The sequence below is a fragment of the Pelodiscus sinensis genome, chromosome 24 (genome assembly GCF_052426305.1).
Source record: "Pelodiscus sinensis isolate ZL-2025 chromosome 24, ASM5242630v1, whole genome shotgun sequence".
Classification (NCBI taxonomy): domain Eukaryota; kingdom Metazoa; phylum Chordata; order Testudines; family Trionychidae; genus Pelodiscus; species Pelodiscus sinensis.
The window spans coordinates 22,721,359-22,745,501 of NC_143075.1; the positions used below are offsets into that span (position 1 = coordinate 22,721,359).

Below are 24,143 nucleotides of genomic sequence, written 5' to 3' on the forward strand. Positions count from 1 at the left end.
CTGGCACCCGCGGGCACAGTGTTGGGGACCACTGGGTTAACTGATAACCATCAGTTTATTGGTTTCCTTAGAGCTTCACGCTGGCTCCCTAGGAGCAGGGCCAGCAGGAACTGCTGCAGCTGCTCCCCAGGAGCTGGCTGTCTAAAAGTTACACTGCAGAGTCCGCAGTGCTCGTAACTGTGTAACCGCTAGGGTTTTTTAGCAGTTACTAGGGGGCTGTGTCCCCTTATCGGTACACTTGCCAACCTCCCCTCTCTCTGGGGTAGGAGCTCTTGCTGTCCCTCTGACCACCGGGGAGGGCCAAGCCGAGGCATGGCAATCCTGGCCTGCCCTGGCTCTCTTCCCTCCGGCCACTGGGTTCCGCCCTGCCCCGCCCCGTCCTGCCCCAGCTATCCCCCACCACTGGGGGGCTGGGCTAGGAGGTTGGGCCGGGCCAAAGCCACAGCAGGCCCGGCTCTTTCACCCCAGCCACCGGAGGTCTTGGGGAGCCTGGCACGAGGCCACAGCAAGTCTGGCTTTCTCCTGGCTGCCGGGGAAGGTACGAGGCTGCCCTGGCTCCCCCCGCCCCCCGAGGTTGAGGCCATCCTGGTCCTTGCCCCTAGCTCTTGGCGGGGGGGGTTCCCCATGCCCTGGGAGCCCCTGCCCCCAACTCTTTGCCTGGAGGGCCAGGCCAACATTGCACCAGGCCTGACTTTTCCCCCATGCTCTGGGCAGGACCAGGTTAGTGCCAGGTTTCAGCTGCCCTGTCGCCCACCACTGTGGAGATTGGGCCATGACTGTGGCAGTTACAGCTCTTCCCCCTGGCTGGACGGGAGGGTAGGAGATGGGAGGGCTAGGACTGCAGGTAGCCCCAGCTCTCCACATGGGCCTTGGGTAGGGCCAGGCTGGGAATGGCTGGGGCTTGGCTCCTGTGGACATCATTCTGTTATCTCACAGGAAAAAATGTTTTATATATAGAGAGGGGAGGGAAAGAGAAAGAGGGAATATGCTTTAATCCTAAGTGGAGCACAGGGTCTGGTACAAGAGATGACTATAGCTTGGCCACTTGGAAATAGTGATCATACTATAACCCTCAATGGCTATTTATGAGGGTGGGCAGGGATGTTACATTTAGATTAATTAATTAATTGAATAGTCGATGGGATTTTCTCTCTGTGTTCTGTTCACTCCCTCTGGGGCACCTGGCACTGGCTACTGTTGGAAGACAGAACACTGGGCTAGATGGACCTTTGGTCTGACCCAGTATGACTCTTTTTGTGTAATGTGTTCAGTTCTGGTTTCCAGTGTTTAAGAAAGATGTTGATATATGGAAGGGGGTCCAGAGATGATCCACAAAAATGAATGAAGAACCAGAAATTTTTTTTACAGTTCTTTGAGAGATGTCCCTGTGGATGTTCCAATGTTGGTTTGTTGATGTCAGGCTTGTTCCGGCACCGCAGATCGGAGACTTTTCTAGTAGTGTCCAGCTGGGCTGCGCATGTGCAAGGGTGGCGCATTCTATTCACGCCTTTGGAGTTTGCGCGTGAAACCTGACTCCTCTCAGTTCCTTTGTTGCCGCTCTCTGGTGCAGACGGAGCTCCAAACTCTCTCCCTCTATTCACTTTCGTGGAAAGAAAACTAGTTAAGAGTTAGGATGTTAACTGTTCTTTCTATTGTTCTCTTTTTTTTTTTTAATAAAAAAAATGATATAGATAGTTTTTAGTTTAAATAGTGGCTTAGACTTCGCAGTCAGCCATTGCACACTCCCTCAGGGGTAGCGTGTGGTGACTCCCTCGTCAGGCCTTTATGACAAAAAGAAGAAATATCATCAACCAATGACATGCCAGGATCTCTCAATTTCAAAAAGTGTGAGAAATGCTGGGAGTCTATGCCTGTGTCAGACAGCCATGCCGAAGGTATCTGCTGCCTGGGTGAGACCTATGTTCCCCAGAAATGCATTCTCTGCTGCAGCCTCACAGCCAGGGATCATAAAGATAGAGAGCTAAGATTGCGCATGTTACTGTTTGACAATGCCCTTCAACTGCCGTTGGACAAGGAGGGTACTAACGGTTCGGACACCCTCTCATCTAGGGGAAAGCCTCTGAGTCCTTCCATGCCAAAAGTGCAATCATAACAAATCCTTCACAAGCTCATACTCTCCCACCATGACACTGCAAGCTCCTCTGGCATTGGCCTCACCCCCGACACCAAAGAAGGACAGGTCAAAATCTGCCAAACCCCCCTGCCTTGCACACCGAGCCTTGAGTCACCGCCAACATCGCCGGGCCTAATGCCTCCTCCACCGGCACTGGCCACCGCGGCACCGAAACAAATGTCATCAAGATGCCACCATTCCTTAGCACACACTGAAGACCATGCTGCTGTAGTACAGAACTTGCAAGAGCCAAATCTCCTTATGGGACTGTATCACAACATCATTCTCGCTCTCCCCTATCAATGCGGGGTTCCCCTCTCTCACCACAGTGACCTACACTATCTCTTTATAGTGACCACCATGATGATGCTAGGAGTTTGTTCTCTTCTTATAAAATCATGAGTGGTGTGGAGAGGGACGATAAAGAAAAGTTATTTATTAGTTCCCTAAATAGAAGAACTAGAGGACACCAAATGAAATTAATGGGTAGCAGGTTTAAAACTAATAAAAGAAAGTTCTTCTTCACACAGTGTGTAGTCAACCTGTGGAACTCCTTGCCAGAGGAGGCTGTGAAGGCTAGGACTATAATAGAGTTTAAAGAGAAGCTAGATAATTTCATGGATGTTAGGTCCATAAAAGGCTATTAGCCAGGGGATAAAATGGTGTCCTTGGCCTCTGTTTGTCAGAGGCTGGAGAGGGATGGCAGGAGACAAATCGCTTGATCATTGTCTTTGGTCCACCCTCTCTGGGGCACCTGGTGCTGGCCACTGTTGGTAGACAGGATACTGGGCTAGATGGACCTTTGGTCTGACCCAGTACGGCCGTTCTTATGTTCTTATGCTCTCAACACTCCTCCTGTGCAAGAGCCCACACATCATATGATACACACCGACCACGGTATTCCCACCACCCTCCATGGCACCCAGACTGGTCATACCATCCTCAGTACCAAAGCTGCTGGTCCCCTTACCGTTACTTTGCCTCACCACGACACAGTTCAACTGCCTCTCCCTCCCCCCCATGTCTGCTCAAAGATCACTACCATACACGCATCCACATCCTTCACCACCTCCAACAGAATATCTTGACAGGATGGAAGGGCAGATTATGGATGACCCAGATACCCAAAAACTATGTGGAACCTGGAACTGGTCCTTCACGCACTCAGAAAATCACTTTTCGAACCAATGGCAAAAGCATCATTTGCCCGTCTCACCATTAAAACAGTGTTTTTGACAGCGATCACATCTGAAAGGAGGGTTAGTGAAATCACTGCTCTCCCATTATCACCACCTTATACAGTTTTTCACAGACACAAGATCGTCCTCCGACCTCATCCCTCCTTCCTACCTCAAATCTGCTCAGATTTTCATATCAAGGCTATCGTCGTTCCTACATTCTGTCGAAAAGCCCATGTTTCCAGGGAGGAGGCTATACTACACACCTTGGACATCAGAAGGGCCACCGCCTTCTGTATGGACAGAACATAATCTTTCTGCAAATCACAAAAACTGCTTGTCTCGTTGCCTGAACGTTCCAAGGGAATGCCATTCTCCTCCCAACGTATATCCAAATTGATCACATCCTGCATCATCCAATGCTACTTGCTCCAGAATACACCTCTCCCCACGCCTCCTAAGGCTCATTCCACTCAGATGATGGCAACTTCGACTGCTTCTCTGAAAGGAGTTCTTCTCCAACAAATATGCCAGGCTGCTACGTGGTTCTCTAACCATACATTTATGAGACATTATGCAATCCCAGCACGGACTGAAACGAATACTGCAGTGGCCAACGTGTTCCTCTCTTCTGCCTAGACACATAACGGAATCCCACCTACCAAATGAGTGGATACTGCTGCATAGTCACCAACAGTGGAGCACCCACGGGCACATCACTCGAGGAAGAAAGGGAAGTTACTCACCCTGTGCGGTAACACGTTTTTTGAAATGTGTGGCCCCTACCCACCCTCTACCCCTCTTCTTCGGCTTATAACATTTTTAGTAGGAGGGCGTCCACAAAGAAACTGAGAGAAGTCAGGTTGTGTGCACAAACTCTAAAGGCACAAACAGCATGCGCCACCCTTGCGCATGCATGGCCCAACTGCTAGAAAAGTCTCTGATCTGTGGCGACACCAACAAACCAACAGGGGAGCACCCATGGGCAGGGCTCGACAAACAATGTAATCTACTTGCCCGTGACAAGTAGATTACACCCCAGAAGAGCCTGCGCAGAACGATCTGCGCATGCGCAGAGCACAGAACCGCGCGGCGGGGATACACAGCTCAAAGAACTGTCATTGCTGCAAGGGTGAGTAACTTCCCTTTAATGAATCAAAGAGCTCAGCCTATTTAGCTTAACAAACAGAATGTTAATTAATTACTTGATTACAGTCTGTAAGGGTGCATCTATACTGCACCCTTACCTTAAACGTAGCTTATTTTGAGGTAATTTTGAAATAAAGCGCTATTCCAAAATACCCCTTAACCCTTGTGGAATGAGGGTTACAGGGGCGCCCAACTAACATGCCTGTTATTTTGAAATCTATTTTGAAATAATGGGCTGCTTTAAAGATTTGGAATAGCTATTTTGGGATATGTAGACATAGCCTGAGTGTCTTGATGGGGAACATATATTTAATGATGGGCTCCTAATGTCTATCTGGGAAAGATATAGTATGATCCAACGGCTGGATGTTGGAGCTAGACAAACTGAGACTAAGGCATACATTTTTAATGCGAGTAGTTAACTATTGGAAAAATTTACCAAAGTTTGTAGTGGATTCTCCCTCACTGAAAATTTTTTAACTCAAAATTGGATATTTTTCTAAACTATATGGTGTAGGAATTATATTGGGGCAGTTCTCTGGAATATGTAATATAGGAAGTTAGACTAGGTTATCACAGTGGTCCCTTCTGGCCTTGTAATTAATGAATCTCTATTTCCTAGTTTTAAAAAAAGTTCTTTAATTGTGTTTCTTCAAAATAGGAATAGTTTGGAAATTCTGTGGGATGGAGTATTACAGTGAAACCCCGGCACATCTGAAGTCAGTAGCATAGTTTCAAATGACTTTAGTGAAACCAGAATTTCACCCTTAAGTCTAATCTACACCTAAAACTTTGGTTGACCTAACTACTTTGCTCAGGGCTGTGAAAAATGTTGTGCCATGAGTGCCATACTCAGGGTTGAACTAATCCTTGGAATAGGTAGTTTGGTTGACACAAGGATTCTTCCATTAACCTTCTGCCTTTTGGGGAGGTGTTTTATCTGAATCAACAACAGAGCTCTTTTTATCAGTATAGGAAGTATCTGTGGCGCTGCCATGGCACAGCTGCAGCACAGTAGCTTTGGAGCTGTAGTGTGTGGAGAGTAGACAGATCTTTAGCTCTTTATTTATGCTTGCAAAGTACCATGTACTCAAATGATGCAGCATAGGCAATAAAATGACATTTGTCTTTCACCTAAAATTGAATTTCTTGTAATCTGAAGTTCAAGCAAGTCTTATTCAACAGGACTTAGGGCGTGTCTAGACTACATGGTCTTTTAGAAAAACGTGGCCTTTTTAAAAAAAATCTTCCCCTGAGTCTAAACTGCTGCCGTGTTCTTTCTAAAGTAAATCAAAAGAATGAGGCAGGTTTTTCGACCGCGGAAAACCTCATTTTATGAGGAATAATGCCTTTTTTTGAAAGTGGTCTTTCGAAAAAAGGCGCTATGTAATGCAAACAGTGCTTTTTCGAAAGAGAGAATCCAGACTGCCTGGGTGCTCTCTTTCGAAAAAGCAGCTTGCTTTTTCGAATGTACTGGTTGTTGTCTAGACACTCTTTTTTGAAAGAGGATTTTTTGAAAGAGGCTTGCAGTCTAGATGTAATAACCTTATTGTCCCATTGCAGGATATGAGGAACTTCAGTTGAATTTAGTGCAGTTTCTCTGTATCCCCAGGGCTGGATAAAAATATCTAATGTGTAAAGTTGAACTATTGACTAGTCTGTAGTACTTTGTGGTGATGACAGTTCTCCTACACTGAGAACTTTGCTCCAGCATTTGGCCTTTCGGAAGGAAGAATCATGTTTTATCTTTCCTGCTGATCAGGTGACTACTGCAGGACCTTGTTGATTCATTCTGTGGGTAACCTTTTTTGTGAAGAGGCCAGCAAGAAAATGTGACAGGCTACTTTTGCCATTCCATCCTCCCTCCACCCCCTTCCCAAAACTTGTTTAATATCCAGTACAGAAACCCAAGAGGAGGAATTATCTGTTGAGCAAAAGTAATGGAAATCTGTGGTGTGGCTATGGTTTACCACCTTTGTGTGGAAAGTGTTTACTGTATAAAGCAAAGGGATAAATACCAAATGTGCCTCTTTCAAATGAGTTAAGGTAATAAAATATGCCCTGTATGTTCAAATTGGTAGTTGTGAAAGTTGAGAAAAGAAGAAACATTGCTATTTATAAGAGAATATTTGATATCTTTATTTTATATGCCATTAAGATGTGGGCTAGGTATAGTCTTGGAAATCAGGGATTCAGATTCCTATTCTCAGCTTTGTCACGGATTCTGTTTATAACGGGGCTGGGGAACTTTTTTTGTGTCAAGGGCCGCTGACCCACAGAAAAATCAGTTGAGAAGCAAAAAAAACCCAACCAACCAACCAAAAAAAAAAAAAAAACCACCCCACCGCCAAACCTTCGTTGACATGGCCCCCTGCTGAGAAGCAGAAACACACTCCCCACATTCCCCTCACACACCAGAGCCTATGAGGGGGCCAGGCTAGTAGATTTTTTTGTGCTGAAGCCCCATGGTGGGCAGTGAGGGGAGGGGGCTGGAGCACCAGCCCAGGCTCCCAATGTTGGGGGGAATTCTGAGCATTGGGGGACATCCAGGGTCCCCTCTGCCATCTGAGCCTGACCGGGAGCCGGAGGGAGAGCTGGGGTTGGCATGCCACGGCTCAGCCCTGCCTGGTGGCAAAGGAAGGGAGAGCTGTAGCCAGCTAGGGGATGGGGTAAAGGGGAAGGGCCGGGGCTGGCTGCGGGGAGGAGAGAAGAGCTGGGGCTGGGGCTGGGGCAGCCTCGGGGTCGGGCCCTCCCTGGTGACTGGTGGGAAAGGGCCAGGATGGCCTCAGGACTAGGCCCTTCCCGGCCAAGAGGGGGGTTGGCGAGCGCAGCGAGAGGGGGCGCAGCCCCCCAATTACTTATAATAGAGGGAAGTTGGGAGGATTAAAATGATTAAAGGTGATCTCTAATATAAATATTTCTTTTTTTAATTCTTGTTTCAAATGTACAGAAATTCAAAATTGAGGTAAACTGACTTGTATTTTGAACATAGTTTGTGCTTATGATTAAGAATTCTGTTTTGAGCTTCTTTGATGAGGGGACATTCTTCATGACAATTTAATAGAAACATAGTTTAAAAGATTGCGGTTTTTCATTCTGCTTTAACAGTGAGCTTCAGCATGGGCAAATCAAACATTTGATTTAGATTTTAAATACTAAAGTAGTTGGTCTTTTGATTGTTTATATGATTTGTGCCACTGACAGTGAACTTCGGCCCAGCTGATATTACAGTGGCCACTGTCAACAGAAGACTCAGAAATACCCTTTGTAAGTAAAGGGTTAGAGGGCCTGATGGTGCAGAATGCTATCTACCATCAAGTCTTTAGATCTAATGAATGTTGAAGATTGGCATCTTGCAGGAGTGGGCCCATGATTAGATAATTTAGGAAGTGAATTTAGCTTTTCTTGTTTTTATTTGAACAGCTCCTAAGTGTTTATTTTCATGATATTTAAAAAAATGAGTGAAAATACATTGTAGCTTGAATTTGATTGAACCCTACAATCTCTCTTCAGTTTTTGCAGCCTGAACAATGTTAAGACAGTGGTTATTCAATTTATGTGATTGAACCCCTGCTGCCCCTTTGTGTCTTTAGTAGTTTGCACATCGTTCCCCCACCACACACATACATATACTGATACAAAACTTAGCATACAACTTTCACTAAATATTACAAGTAGCAAGGCATTGATTCAAACAGAGCCAATGATTCAGTGTAGTGAGAGCAAAAGCAAAGCTGATTGTGGTTGATGCTTACAATTACATGTGCACACCCATTGCAGCAAACGGATCAACGTACAGATGGCAACAGCTTCGTATTATGCTAAACAAGTTTAACAAAAATCCATCAAAATGCACAGCAACATCTAGAACAGGGCTGGGCAATAGTTTTTGCCCGGGGGCCACTTAAAAAATTGGCCTGGGGGCGGGGGAGCGCTCGAAGCCCCCTCCTGCCCTGCAAGGAGCACATGGCACTTTGAAATATCACAGTCTCCTCGCAGGGCCAGGGCAGGGTGAAGGAAGTTTCACGTAGCTCCCCAACCCCCAGGCCCTGATTGGCCTGGGACATGGGAGCATGCGAAGCCTCTTCCGCTCCGCTCCCCCCCCCCCCAACGTGGTGCTTCAAAGCACCACATGCTCTGGTAGGGTGGGTGGAGGCTTCCCGCGCTCCCCCGCCTCCACTCTGCCCCCATCCTGCTTGCAAAGCGCCATGCGCTGCTCGCAGGGTGGGGGCAGAGCGGAGAAGGCTTTGGGAGCTCCCCTGCCTCCAGTCCCTAATTGGCCTGGGTGTGGGAGAGCAGCCGGGACTCTGCAAGCCAGATCCACCTGCTTGGCGGGCTGAATCCAGCCCGCGGAGGCCCTTTTGCCCACCCCGATCTAGAATCAAGTGCACAGCACCATCTTGAGGCCCTAATATGCGTGGATGAATCAGCTTTGCTAGTTATTTATTGCTGTGGGTAAAACGTGTACAGTAAAATACCTTTTCCCCTCCAACAACTTCCCACAGAACACATTGTGTGCCCCTCGGTTTGAGAACTGTTGGCATAAGAAACAGAATGTGAAAATAAATGGAAACAAAATAGAACAGATAATTCTGAAATGTAAATATGATTACAAATGCCTGATTTAGGCCCTGATCCTGCAAACCTTTGAGGGCAATGGGATAATTCTTGTGCATAGAACTAAGCATGTACAGGTTCTGCCTCCCTCATCTGGCACCCTAGGGACTTGTCTGGTCCCGAACAAGGGAATTTGCTGGATGAGGGGAGGTCTATCCCAACATGATCCGTGCTGCCCCCAGCTAGGACTCCAGCTGAGCCCCTCTGCTGCCTGCTTTGCTGTGGCTTCCCAGACTAGAGCGCCGTGTCTGCTGGGGCTCTGTGCCTGCCGTGGCTTCTGGGCCTGCTTGGGCTCTGTGGCTGTTGGGACTCTGTGGCTGCTGCCAGCCCTCCCCTGCCCAGCAGCAGGGGCCAGAACTCCGTACTGTGCCCCCTCCCTCAACATGGTGCTCCTGGCTGAATCATGCTCCTGCTCCTGCCCTGCGGCCTGACCTCCTTATACCTGGACCCTGGTCCAGAAACATCTGTGGTCCTACTGGACCACCAAGTCCTGGTTAAGGGAGGTACAACCTGTATTATATTTTAACAGTTCTTTACTATCCCAATCTTGAAAAGTAAAGGAATGTTATTTTAAAATAACTTTCAAATGTCATTTCAAAAGAAAGGCCATCGTTTTGTGTTAATTATCTTTAGGAAGTCTATTTTCCTGGTTCACTTACAGTACTTTTACAATGTAGAATTACTGAGAAGAGCAAGGTGATTGCAATTTTCCTTTACATAACAGTGGAAGCATATTAAATTTTTGGTTATACTGGTTGCCCCCCATTAGAAGTGATTTTAATGGGTGGGAGGGGAAGGATTGAGTCGTTTAAACAAGGAAACAATTATAATTCCAAAATGGTTAGCAGAACAGGCCAAGCCTTTGTTAGAGCATTCAGTGCTGATTAGCAGGGTTGTCTCATTGAATATAGACTTTTAAAAAGCGGAGGTGTTTACACTTATACGTGCACACTTGTGTTTGGCAGGGAGGTTTTGGGGTACTAAGGTCTAGAGTGACTAATGTAATTGGTTTTGCTTTCAGTTTCTCTTGTCATATTTGTCCAGGAAATCAGTTCTGGAGGGATACCTTCCCCACTCTGACATCTGAAGGATTGCATCTGCTTGGTTGAATGTGAGTGTCTTTGGCGATGTTTGTGTATCTGCTTACAGTGGAGAATTGGATAGATGTTTTAACAAATAAAACACTTTCTGTTTATATTACTGTCCTGTGATTATAGAACACAATCCTTTTTTCGGTTTTGTTTTCCTTAACTTGATGTGTTGTAGAATTCCCAGAGGTCCTGTGCAGCAGCCGCTTGAGGATCGGATCTTCACTCCGACTGTCTCAGCTGTGTACAGCACTGTAAGTATGTAAGGGCAAATCTGTAAAATCCTAAATCTTCAGTTTTGTATCTTTTTTTTTTTAATAAGGCACATTTTCCTGGTTCCTGTAAGCAAGTAGAAATTACTGTGCACTTTTAGTGATATCAAAAGTTAACTTAGGTACCCCTTAAAATTGCTGCTCTTCAGCATAGGACACAAAACACCATTTTCTTTGCACATAAATGGAGTGCAGTAAACTCAAAAAATATTCTTATAACACTATATAACAATTCAGTAAAGTTTGTTGGGCTAGTCCATTATTTCTGAGGCCTTGTCTTCAGTTCAGGGAAGATCAGTGCTTCTGAGATTGATCTTCTGGTGTTTGATTTAGTGGGTCTAGTAAAGTGAAAAGTAAGGGAAGCTGCTTCTGTTGGCCTCCTGCTGTGGAGGTTGCATGGAAACTTGAATTAAGGTACGTCAACTCCAACCACATTATTAATGTAGCCAGAGTTGTATATCTTAATTCGACCTTCCCCTTTAGTGTAGACCTGGCCTTAAACATTTGTAATTCTCCTCACAGAATTCACAGATGGACTCTGTGTGCTTCACTAAGTAACAGTGTTATTGGCCACATTCTCAGTCTGCCTGCTCCCCTTCTCAAAGCATGGCTCAGCTGGGCTGCAGCGGGGCCAGGGCGCACGCCTTAGCTGGGCTGCAGCGGGAGGTGGGAAGCCTGTGGGGGAAGGCAGGGCAGCAGGTGGGGCCGGCAGCAAAGGGGCCAGAAATGACCTCCCCTAGTCTGGCAAAATCTCTCATCCAGGACCTGTCAGGACCCAAGGGTGCTGGACCAGGGAGGTCCAACCTGTATAACAATGTTTATTTTTGCATACATGATAAACATTTTCAAATAATGACTTCTGTTTTTCAAAGAGTAAGAGTCAGAAGCCCATTATTCCTTAAGAATTTCACTATACTGAAAGCTGGTCTTCAACTTGATTGAGACAAAAATTAAAAAGTGCCAAGAGAAATAAGTGCTTCGGTTTTCCAAGCATTTAATTATTTTCATTAATTATTATCATTACCAAAAATATTTTAAAACTCTTTTAAAAATATTTTGGAAGAAATGAAGAAAAGCCTGTAGATCTTATAAATTCATGTTTTGCATGATAGTATACATTTCAGAAATATCTTTTAGAACTGCAGCAGTAAAGGTGCTTCTGCTTATTTGGATGACTGGCAGATAAAGGGGTCTTCCCAAGATGCAGAATACAAAATAATTCGTTGCCTCCTCTGTCTGGGATTTATGAAAAAGAGCTGTCTGACCCTTTCTCAGTGCTTCTTACCCCGGGTGACCCAAGGCAATTCAAAAAAGGGGGGAGGAAAGGGACAGAACCATCTAGGGAGACACTTGATGACCCTTCTGAAATGTAATGGCGACCCATATTTGGGTCCTGACCCATAGGTCGGGAAACCCTGATCTAGGCCATCTGTGATAGATGTTTGTCTAAACTGCTCCTAACAATCTCCAATGTTGGAGACTCCACAACCTCCCTAGGCAAGTTGATCCAGTGGTTGACCACCATGACAGGAAGTTTTTCCTAATGTCCAACCTAAACCTTCCTTGGTGCTCTTTATTGTCATTGCCTGTCCTATCATCAGAGGCTGAGGAGAATAATTTTTCTCTCACTTCCTTGTAACTACCTTTTAAGCAGTTGAAAGCTGTTATCATGTTATCTTCTTTCTTCCAGACTAAACAAGCCCAGTTCTTTCAGTCTTCCCTCATAGGTCATGTTTTCTAGACCTTTAATAATTTTTGTAGCTCTTCTCTGGATCTTCATCTTTCCTGAAATGTGGCACTCACAGCTGGATATAATACTCCAGTTAAGGCATAGTCATCATGGAGTAGAGTGGAAAAACTGCTTCTTACAATACTTTTGCTAAAATATAGCAAAATGACGTTTGCTTGTTTTGCAACAGTGTCACACCTACTCATGAAAAAGCGACGAGGAGTCCTTGGGCACCTTCGTCAGATGCAGATGGGTCTTTGCCCGCAAAAGCTTATGCTCCAATGAATCTGTTAGTCTATAAAGTATCACAGGACTCCTAGTCGCTTTTGCAGATTCAGACTAACACGGCTACCCCTCCTGCTCTAAGCAGGACCAACCGCAACTAAATCATCCAGCCCAGAGCTTTGTAAAGATGAGATTTAAAAAACTTCTAGGAATAGAGTTCCCGACCCCTCCTTAGGAAACCCATTCCAGTGCTTCACCACCTTCCTAGTAATATAGCTTTTCAATCTAGACCTCCCCCACTGCAACTTGAGACCGTTGCTCCTCGTTCTATGATCTGCCACCACTGAGAACAGCCTCTCTCCATTATCTTTTTGGAACTGTTCATCAGGTGGTTAAAGGCTGCTATCAAATCCCACTTACTCTTCTCCTCTGCAGACTAAATAAGTCCAAATCCCTCAGTCTCTCTTCATCATGTGCCCTAGCCCCCTATTAATTTTTGTTGCCCTCCGCAGGATTCTCTCTAACTTGTCCACATCCCTTCTGTAGCAGGGGGCCAAAAACTGGACTTAATACTGCAGATGTGGCCTCACCAGTGCTGAATAGAGGGGAATAATCACTTCCCTTGATCTGCTTGCAGTGCTCCTACTAATGCAGCCTGATATGTCATTAGCCTTCTTGGAAACAAGGGCACACTGTTGACTTATATCCAGCTTCTCATCCAGTGTAGGTCCATCTCCATCATTGAAACTTAAAGCCTAGATAAAACAACCATTGGAATCCAGACACTGTTCTTGAATTGAAAAGTGACTTTATTGTTGAATAACACAAGACATTCCTTTTTCCTGGAATCAAGAGCTCTTTTTCTTCTGTCAGCCTCTGCTTTCTTGAGAGGAGAGAGAGAGAGATCAGGGCTAATATTCTCCCTTGTTTTTTAACTTGAAATTTATACTCTAGAGGCAGAAAACTTAAAATATTTCTGCAGCACTGATTTAGTTTGATCTCGAACACCAGGACTGATTTAAAATGATAAAAAGCTATTACAAAATATGGGAATACTGTGAGGATTCTAACATTCCCTTCTATTTGAGGTAATATCAGCAACTCTTATCTCCTACTCTTAAATGCAGCTCAACACTGACGTAAAACAGGAGGACCCCTGGTTGTTTTTGCAAATACAAAATAACATGGAGACTTGCCACCTATGTAAAGCAGTAGCTGCTGGGACTGTATGTGTCATGACAATGAGCCTTTCCACCAAAGTGGTATTGGGATTAAGTCCCTTCAGATTTCTTCAGCCATGAGGTTGGAGCCAACTTCTTCCATGCGTTATCAATTGGCTTTTTGTCCCACGTGACTCTTTTCTAGTTTAATGGTTTTTGATTAGTGTGGTGTTATATGGTTACAATTTAGTGGTTTTAGTGTAGCACGAGTGTTTATTTATATCGTGTTGTTCTTTATCTTCTGGAAAACACTGAGGGTCTTTGGAATGTATGAATGCTGTCATGAGAAGGAGATTCCCTTCTATTTCCAGTGTTGGTAGCAATAACTGTCTCCCAAAGTTTCCTCATAGTGTTGGTCATTTGCCAGCAGACAGATAGCTGGGTAGTTCTGCTCTAATGCTCTAACAGCTCTTCTGCCAAGGAGTATGTTTGTGAACACACTCAAGAATTCCAAACCTTTTGTTGTGAATGAAAATGTGCCTCTTGCATTAGGGGAATACTTTTTTCCTTGTGAAATGGAATGGAAGTACCTAAAAAAGTGTACAGTCCTTGGAGACTTTTGCCTCAGTGGTATCCAAAGTGTCAATTGGGGTGCTGATACTTCGGTATTTCAGGTGCTGATGACCCGATGCTGTTTCAGTTCCTTCCTATCACCCATGGGGGTTGTTCAGACCTCCTTGTCTTAGATTGCAAAAGCATTAGTGGTTCATACAGTCCATTGGTCTGTCTCCTTTGTATTTAGTTGTTTGATACTTAGGCAAAAGCCATGCTAGCATCTTCATTTGAAATCCACATTTTGCTTGGAAACTCAGCAGCTTCAGGGCAGAAATAAAACCACCCCATCAGTCTTTTTGAGCCGATGCATGCCAGAGAAGGCTCTTGAATGCTTTTTACTGGTCTAATTGCCCTCCAGAGTGGTCCCACAATGCAGAGTGGGAGTGGCTACTCCTTGAAACTCAGCAGTGATGCCTGCAGATGTGTGTTGGTCCCTGTTAGCCCATTCTGATAGGCAGTGCTGTCACTACTCCAGGACACACAACAAATTACTCTTGTGGGACAACTCCTTCTGCCTCCCACAATGTAAACAGAGACACGCAGACAGAATATGCTGTGCAGAGTCAGGGAAAGAGGCGGGAGCTGAGGTTGGAGACCCAACCCTCCCCCTCCTCAGCACTGGTTGCTTCCCGCAGCTGCTGCACACAAATATCCACTCCTGTCATGATGATGATTTGCTGTGTCCTAGAGCAGTGCATCGTGGGATAGCTACCACAGTGCGCTCCTTTCATTGGTGATGCATGTGCTGCATGTGCAGACATGTGCTGATACCTGTGGCAAGGAGTGTGAACACAAAGCAGCACTTCTCTATCACCAGCAAAACTGTCAGTGGAAAAACTCTGCCACCGTAGATGTAGCCTTATTTAGACCATTAAGGGTTAGAATAGTTGTTTAAGAGTTAGAGTTCTGGCTGGGAGTTCTCCACTGAGTGAGCTCAGCAGTCACACCAGTCTCACAGACCGGTGGCAATTTGCCTTTTATAGATGAGGGGCTGAAGTCCTCCTCCTGTTTGGACCACTGACTTCCCAGCAAGAAAGGCAGAGCTGTTGGTGCCTGAGTCTGCCAACTAACTGTTGTCAGCAGCCAGTAAGAAGAGGTCACGGATCAGTGCCTGCCTAAAAAATGGTACCAGAGAGCGGAGCCCTGTGTCATGACTGGAAATGATCCTGCCCTGAGGGTGGGGTAAGGGCATGGAGGTTCGATGCCTGAGAGACTGCTTAGGCAAAATGATGACATGACCATGGCGATCTCTGGTGGGAAACCTGGTGGTGATGTGGGTATGGGGCTCAGCATTGTAGCTCAGGTATCCCGGGCCTTTTGGGTGAAGATCTTGGCATTGGGGGTTTGAATCTTTTAACCGGGGACCAAGGATGCGCCACTGCTTTAGAGGGCAGTCTCTTATCTGGCTTGTTTTTAGATGAGGCTGGCTCTATATGAGCTCATTGTCTGGCTTGGTATCTGCAGTGCCAGGCAGCCTACTTGAGCTTTGGTTGCTAGGTGCACTTTGGGCACACATGGCCATTCAACGGACCAGGAATCTCTGCTGCTTCCATGAGTCAGAGGTGGATCCCTGATTGGGCTAGAGCCGTGGTGTTCAACCAGTTCTGAGCAAACTAGCCACACTATTTTGAAAATTTAAATAGTCTTGTATATTCTTGTCTTTTAATGTCAACAGAGTGCTTCAGCATTGGTTTTAATCAACAGAACTCATCACATTTCGCAGAAATTCAGTTAATGGCACACACGACACTTTTGTTTCACTGCTAACCCTCAAACAGGCAAAAACTTTTCACTGATAGCACACCTCAACTCGGCCTCCATATTTTCATGCAGGAACTGTGGCAAATACGTCAACTTCATGTATGTCATGACAGAAAAATGATGCTTCACAAGGCTATGTTGAACCAAACATGGAAAAAAGTTTGGGAACTGCAGTTTTCAAAATAGCAAACTGATTCTGTTGCAAAAGTGCATCCCACATTGTCAAAACAGACTCATTTTTTGACATTGAGTTGGCTTTGAAGTGTGAGCATATCTTCTTCAAATCAACATTTGTGCAGGTCAGGCAAATTGACAAGGTCTCGAGCTTTAGCAATGTTGAACTGAAATGGGATTTCCATGACTCAAAATGCCAATATAAAGCTTTCAAAATCTGCAAAACGCTGGTTGAATTTCATTGCCAGGTCTTCAGACCATCTCACACAATGCTGACAATCAAGGTCATCATGCTCAAATTCACTGTCTTCAGCAATTTTCAACAAATTTGGGAAGCGAGTGAATTCTCCTGCCTTCATTTGAATTATGAATAACTGTCGCTTAGAGGTGAGCTCCTGAATGTGCTGGGCTATATCACAAGTCAGCTTCCCCTTTCTCTGAAGTTTCAGATTGAGTTCATTCAAATGACAGGTGGTATCAGTTAGGAACCACAAATCCAATTGCCACTGCTTATCTTCACTAGTCTCTGGAGTAAGCAGAGCAGTTTTTGAGGCAGGTGGACCAATGGAAACAGCCTAGTGGAACCTGCGGTACCAGCATTTTCCTAGTTGTTGTCTGACAAGGCCGTCATGGGGCTCCCTTACCTGGCTTCCCAGAATGAGGCTAAAGAGCTGTTGAAGAGGGTAAATTACAGCCTTGGTTTGCAGGCAGTGGAGTTTAAGTTGGAGGAATTGTCAAACTCTGTGTTTGACTTCCTCCTCTCCTCCTCCTCAGCCCTTGCCAGCCTTCCTTCTTCCTCACAAAAGGGTATAAAAGAATACCACCATCCTGTCTTCCCTGCACACCTCCTATCTTCGAAAGGGGAAGAATTGGCGAACTCTGTTTTCAACATCCTCTCCTCCTCAGCCCTTGGCAGCCCTTGCCAGCAGAGCATAAGTACTTTGTTTCAACTAAGGGGCACGATTACCTGTAATCTCACTCTGCTGCTAATTTCCTGGTGGTTGAGGCTGTTAACCATTGGGAGAATCAGGGGCAACCCTGTCCTACCTCTAAAATAAAGCCTCCAGGAGGCTAGACCTGTTTACATGTAAAGTGTATTCATTGTCTAGCCTACAGAGGACAGTGGCCAACCACTCAATGAATTTAATATGTGGCAAACTGTGCCAAGTTTGAGACTTCCCTCCTGGAATGTTCCCACAAAGAAGTCTGGGCAGTCCTCGGGGAGGGCACGGACATGGCTAGGGTAGTTCCTCAAGCAGCATCGGATGTGGCAGAGTTTGTCACCTGAGCTTCCTTGCTGCTCCTCTCTGGGTTGTTCTCTGAGGCTCAGAGTTTGCTATGGGACTTTCCCTTTGATGAGCAGGATCTATTTGTGGAGCAGATGGATAGCAAGCTGCATGAGCTGCAGGTCTGCCAGGCCACCCTGAAAACCATGGGGCTGTACATCTCGGTCCTTGCACGTAAGCAAGTCAAACTGCAAATACCTCAGCAGCAACGGAGCCAGAGCCAGGAAGACCTGCTGCAGAAAGTCCAAGAGCTACAGACACCACCTGAGTCACCATCCCCCAACCTCGAGCCGCTCCAAGCATGAAGCCAGAAATTTGCTTGGAGGGTACACCCGAGGGCGACCTACCAGCCTGCTCCCCAGATCTGATTTCTAGTTTTCTCCAAATACTTTTCCTTTTTTCCTTCTGGTGTGGACAGCTATGACCTCAGACTACTGGGTCCTCAATACAGTAGTGCAGAGCTACACTCTCCAATGTCTTTCTACCTCCCTCCATCCCTCTTGAGGGACACTTCTCATGAGAGTTTTCTTGTGCAGGAGTCAGAGGGGTAGCCGTGTTAGTCTGACTCTGCAAAAGCGACGAGGAGTCCTGTGGCACCTTACAGACTAACAGACTTATTGGAGCATAAGCTTTCGTGGACAAAGACCCACTTTGTCAGATGCCGAATCTTGCATCTGACGAAGTGGGTCTTTGTCCACAGAAGCTTATTGCTCCAATAAATCTGTTAGTCTATAAGGTGCCACAGGACTCCTCGTCGCTTTTGCAGGAGGTAAGTCATGTATTGGAATGCACGTGAGCAATCACTTGAAGAAGAAAAAAACGGTTACTTAGCTTTTGTAACTTGCTCTTTGAGATGTGTTGCTCGTGTCCATTTCACATCCCATCTGCCTCCCCTCTGATAGCCATTTGGCTGTGTGCATATACTTTTTTGTGTGTCGTCTTGGCTTGGGCAAATAGCCAACATAGCAGACTTCAAGAGAGCTCTCAAAGACCACAAAATTAGATAAGGATCAAAGGCACAAGGCCAGCTTTATTGTCAAATGAAGTACAGGTTGAACTTCCCTGGTCCAGCATCCTCGGGACCTGTGTGGTCCCGGACGAGGGAATTTGCTGGACCAGGGAAGGTCAGGTGTCCAGGCTCTCTCAGGGTCCCCCTCCTGGCTGCTGTCCTGGGAGAACCTGGGGGCGTGACCTCCTTCGGCCCACCTGCCTGGCTCTGATGCCCCCAGCCCGCTTGTGGGGCAGCAGCTGCTCCTGGGGCTCCCCAGCCCTGTACAGGGCAGCAGCCACTCCCAGAGCTCCCTGACCTCAGCCACTGCCCCGTGCAAGGCAGCAGCCTCTCTTGCAGCTCTCTGCTCCCGCTGTCCAGCCCCGCACTGGGCTGCAGCTACTCTTGGAGCTCCCTGCCCCAGTCTCCCATGGGCTCTCTACCCCCAGGTCACTGGCTGTTCAGGCTGCTGCTGACTAGACCGACTCCCTTCTCAACCTCTGTGGCTGGGGCTCTCTGGTCTAGCAACAAATGTGATCCTGCTGGACCATGGATGTTGCCAGACCAGAGAGTCCTGGATGACAGAGGTTCAATCTGTGCAATAATAGTTGTTAGTAGACTTTACTGAACCACTACGCACGTGTACCCCCTGACAATGGACTCAGCTTGGTTAGTGCCATGAATGAGACCTTGCCCCTTGTTTGGCTAAGGGCAACTCTTTGGGTGCACTTTTATACACAGGTACAAACAAGTTACACATCACTTCTGATGAATTAGGTTGCCACTCTCTGTCATTACCTAGGACCACCCATTACCTTGTGTATAGGGGTTTAATTGCTAATTATTATGCTGTTTAGACGCTGTCCTGAACCTGGGGCATTATATTTCTGTTATCTGCGTGGGGGTGGTGTTGCGAGATTTTTTTTTAAGGAGGTGTTTTGTTATGATCCCTTTGGAATGTGCTTAGGCCGGTGCCTACTACCTCTTAGGTTTGAGTGTTTCTGTGATATCAGCCCTCTTCTTGCCTACTTCTATGAGCAGGGCCTGCCTCTTGCTCACAACTTCACTTTGCTTTATATTAGCAAAGTCTTGACCATTGCTGTTTCAGCCTCAGGCGTCATACCTGGCCTGTGATACCTTGGCTTATGTTTCAGGCCCTCATCTTACTTCATTCCTCCTCCGTATCTGGCAGTTCCTTACGCTGCAAAAATAGAATGATATAAAAATTGAATGACTAATACTATGTTTTACTAATAGTTTATCTCCTTACAGGTAACACAGGTAGCAAGACAACCAGGACCTCCTGCTCCATCCCCTTACTCTGCACATGAAATAAACAAGGGACACCCAAATCTTGCTGCAACGCCACCAGGACATGCATCATCCCCTGGACTTTCACAGGTATGATAGGTGCTATTCAGAACTTTGTCTGTTCTTGTTTTTTCTTAGTTTTTTCCCTCTCAGCTTAACGAGCTCAATTTGGGTTTGAGTTATCTGCTTTCTGTGACCGGCATAAAATTGATAAGTGGGAGCATGCCATTTTAAAGCAACTCCCAACTCTGTAGTAAGTTGTGTGTCATCTTACAGAAACTATTGGCGACATAGTTGAGTAATATCCCTATTTCTTCTCAAGCTGTTATGGGTTATGGTCCACTTTTGCTTGAACCATTACGGCAGTTCCTCACATATTGGTTCCATTGATTTTGCATGTTACATTTTTTACACCGTGCTGGGCAAAGCACTTTACAATTAATATTTAAAATAGTGAAATAAAGTTATAAAGATAAGTGCCAGATTGCATGGCAGATTGCAAATAGTACAGATGGAGAGCGAAATAGAAATACTAGCATGGATGCTAACTAATAATATTTGATTAGCAAATAGTTAAGAACAAATTAGTTTTTAGGTGTTTTAAAAGGCTTAGTGTTGTACTGGAATGAATGTGAAAGGGGGAGCATACACCATAAAAATGTGCAATAGAGAGAATGAGAAAAAGGAGATTGAGAAGGGAGATTGAATGAAGTGAAGATGGGTTGAAAATAGAGGAACACTGGTGGTGTGGAGCACTGACAAAATGAGAAATAGAATCTGAGGACTTGTCTACACAGAAACTGTGTGTGTATATTCACAAACTGGTTTTCTGCACGCTTAAGTTCATATAGATAAGCCCTTAATCTTAATATAGATTTCAGTTGTAATCAGTTGAGCAGATGTAAAAAATATTCATAGAATCATAGAACCATAGAGCTGGAAGGGACCTCAGAAGATCATCAAGTTCAGCACTCTGCCCTAGGCAGGACCAATTCCAACTAAATCAACCCGGCCAGGGCTTTGTCAAGCCGAGACTTAAACACCTCTAGGGATGGAGACTCCACCACTTCCCTAGGTAACCTATTCCAGTGCTTCACTACCCTCCTAGGGAAATAGTTTTTCTTAATATCCAACCTGGACCTCTCCCACCACAACTTGAGACCACTGCTCCTTGTTCTGCCATCTGTCACTACTGAGAACAGCCTCTCTCCATCCTCTTTGGAACCTCCCTTCAGGAAATTGAAGGCTGCTATCAAATCCCCCCTCACCCTTCGCTTCTGCAGTCTAAACAGACCCAACTCCCTCAGCGTCTCCTAATAAGTCATATGCTCCAGCCCCCTAATCATTTTGGTTGCCCTCCGCTGGACCCTCTCCAGTGCGTCCACCTCCTTTTTGTAGTGGGGGGCCCAGAACTCGACACAGTACTCCAGATGTGGCCTCACCAAAGCCGAATAAAGGGGAATAATGACACCTCTGGATCTGCTGGCAATGCTCCTCTTAATGCAACCTAATATGCCATTAGCCTTCTTGGCTACAAGGTCACACTGTTGACTCATATCCAGCTTCTCATCCACTGTAACCCCCAGGTCCTTTTCTGCAGAACTACTACTTAGCTGGTTGGTCCCCAGCTTGTAACTATGCTCGGGATTCTTCCGTCCCAAGTGCAGGACTCTACACTTGTCCTTGTTGAACCTCATCAGATTTCTTGTGGCCCAATCCTCCAATTTGTCTAAGTCACTCTGGACCCTAGGCATTGGTCAGGCATTAGTCTGGGAGCCCACCTTATCCATGAATACAGAGGCAAAGAAAGCATCGAGTACTTCAGCTTTCCCCACATCATCTGTCACTAGGTTACCTCCTTCATCCATTAGGGGCCGCACATCCTCTCTGATCACCTTCTTCTTGTTAACATGCCTGTAGAAACCTTTCTTGTTCTCCTTCACATCCTTAGCCAGTCGCAATTCCTTTTGCAGTTTCGCCTTCCTGATAACCCCCCGGTATTCTCGAACTAGACATTTAAACCCCTCCCTGGTCATATTAAACCATGAGATACTCAGGAAGTTAAGATGGGCAGTGGAGTTCTGAACAAGATCTGTCAGTTTACAGGAGAAAGGAGGAAGACCAGTTGTGGAAGGGTTGGGGTATGGTTGTGTCCAGAGGACAGGATAAGATATAGTAAGAGATTCAAGCTTACTTCAGGGCTTGGAAAAAACAATTAAAAATCTTGACAAATGCTGCTGAAATTTCTAATCAACTTCTCTAATGTTGGAGAAGTAGTAAAATACGATCCGCTTTTCAGTCTGTTTCAGTGTGTAAAAACAAATGAGGATCTGTGTGAAACATTTCAGTTTGTATAAATATGGTACATTGTAAGATTATAGAGCAAGCACCATGTATATGATACGTGGGTTTAAGCAGCTTAATAGAAACCTGAAGATCCATGGTCACCGGTGGATTCTTGTAAATGACCATCCTCGTGGAGGCCCAGCAAGTGGAAGCTGAAGTATTTTGTGGGCATTGGGGATGCTCTCCCCGAGCATTATCTTGTACTTTTATATTGCTGCAGCTTCTTATCCCTTCTCTGATTTGAAGGCTGAGTTTCACACTAGAAAGAGAAACAACTGACAAGGGTGAATGAAGCAGGAGAAACCCCAATATCTTTTTTGACCTTTCTTGCATAGCAGCAAACTTATTCATGGTGAACTTGTGGACAAAGAGAAAGCCAATCCCTAAATGACATTGTGGAAGGGGAGGAAATAGAGTGACCTACACAAAGTTTTAAAATGTTAGCTAAGTTTTTTTCCTTGATATTTTCTTATTGAGACAATGTTTACAAAGAAAATGGGCTCTGTACCAGAATCCCTAGTCTAGACAGCCAGGAAGAATGTTTGTTTGCTGCCCAATTGACTCTTAGGCCTGGTCTGCACTACAGCAGGAGGTTGAATTAAGATACTCAGTTCCAGCTATGTTAATGCATAGATGGGGTCGACATATCTTTAATTGCGTTTATGTGCTGTACACACTGAGGGAGGCTGACAGGAGCAAATGCTCCTGTCAGCTTCCCACGCTCTTCATGACTGTGCGTAGTACAGATGCCGGCTGGAGCTGCCCTCAATGTTTGATTTATGGGTCTATATTAGACCCGCTAAATCGAACACCAAAAACTTGACCTCTGGAGCGTCCATCCACTGGTAACTATAGACATGTCCTTAGGGTCTTTGAAATTAGACTCGGTTTATGACAGGTGATGATGATTAGGAGAGGTGTGGCCTTATTACCTCCCCACCATCTTGGGAATACTTGCTGGTGATAGGAGAGAACAGTTCCTCTACTTGATTGTACCTGCCCCATGCATGGGTGGCATAAAGGAAGCAAAGCAAATGGACCAGATACTATTTAGCCCTAGTGCATGGATGGATTGTTTCTCTAGGTGGTTTTTGCAGCTCTTACACCAGTACATTGGACAAAAAGTGGCTACAAAGGTTGTTGAAATTAAAGCTTGAAATCTGTGGTCCAATAATAAAAAAGGAAAGGAAGAATAATACTTATTTTAATTGGTTTTCATTGTTTATGCTGATTGCCTTTAAACAGAGTTTTCTTGCTGTAATGGGACACATCCTCTGACCCTCTTCAGTATAGGGTCTTCTATACTGACCAGATGGGGGCAACTAGAGTTTTGTATTTGGGCAAGCCTGGCTAGCTGTAGGCCTATCCATCAACTGCTCTCTAGAGTGTCCAGCCCTTTTGGGAGCTTCCATTCATTTCCTCAGTGGCAAATCTATTCTGTAGCTTTCTTCAATTCTGCACCAAGCTTTTATCTTGACTGCTTTTGCTCTCTTTTCTCTTGTGTGCCTTGGTTGGTTTCTTCACTGGGCAGAGTCCGTACTCCTCTGCCTGACTTGTTTCCAGGAGGAGGAATGAAAATGGAATTGACTCTCACTGATGGGTGAGTCATAGGGCTCCCCATCAGAGGCACCAGCAGCCTCTTCTGCTTTATGGGGAATCTCACTGTGGCATGGCCCTACTGGAGCTGGAAGACAGAGAAGTTTTGGGAGCAACTTAGAATCCCTACAAGCTGCGCTAGGCGCCAATCGAAAAACAGTGTAACAAATGAAATCTGCTGCCGTTCTGGCAGCGGTTTCACTTCAGAGAGCAAACCAGGATAGACGAGAAGCAGTAGCCCCTACATCAGGGGTGGGGAACTTACAGTCCATGGTTCAGATCTTGCACGTTCTCAATTTAATCTGGCCCAGGGGACATGGTCTCTGCAGTTGGCACGGCATATAAATGTGAGAGAGCTCAGGGCTATCCGCTTAGCATGTTGCATCTTTCACAGTTGTCTGGTCAGGTAATGCAGGTGTTGACAGACCACATGGACTTGATGTTCAAAGTCAACAGGTGAGGAGAATGCTCATCAGCCCGCAGTCAGGAAGCTTTCTACCTGTGGGACTTCTAT

The 24,143-nt window shown here is 45.7% G+C and overlaps 1 protein-coding gene across 24 annotated transcripts in view; it reads left to right on the forward strand.

Annotated features, from left to right (window-relative positions):
* Positions 1–24,143, forward strand: part of EIF4G3 (eukaryotic translation initiation factor 4 gamma 3) — a 320,226-nt gene that overhangs the window by 61,739 nt on the left and 234,344 nt on the right. For 21 of the 24 annotated variants that reach the window (XR_016347803.1, XM_089773141.1, XM_089773132.1 and 18 more), the window contains exons 2-3: positions 10,345–10,420; positions 19,649–19,777. Coding sequence is in view for 22 of the 24 variants with exons in the window: in XM_089773141.1 (XP_089629267.1) it covers positions 10,345–10,420; positions 19,649–19,777 (205 nt within the window). In the remaining 2 variants the exon portion in view is untranslated. Of the gene's footprint in view, positions 1–9,544; positions 10,214–10,333; positions 10,421–19,648; positions 19,778–24,143 lie in introns of those variants that run through there. The other 3 variants (XM_089773142.1, XM_089773145.1, XM_089773144.1) reach the window with 3 other exon arrangements.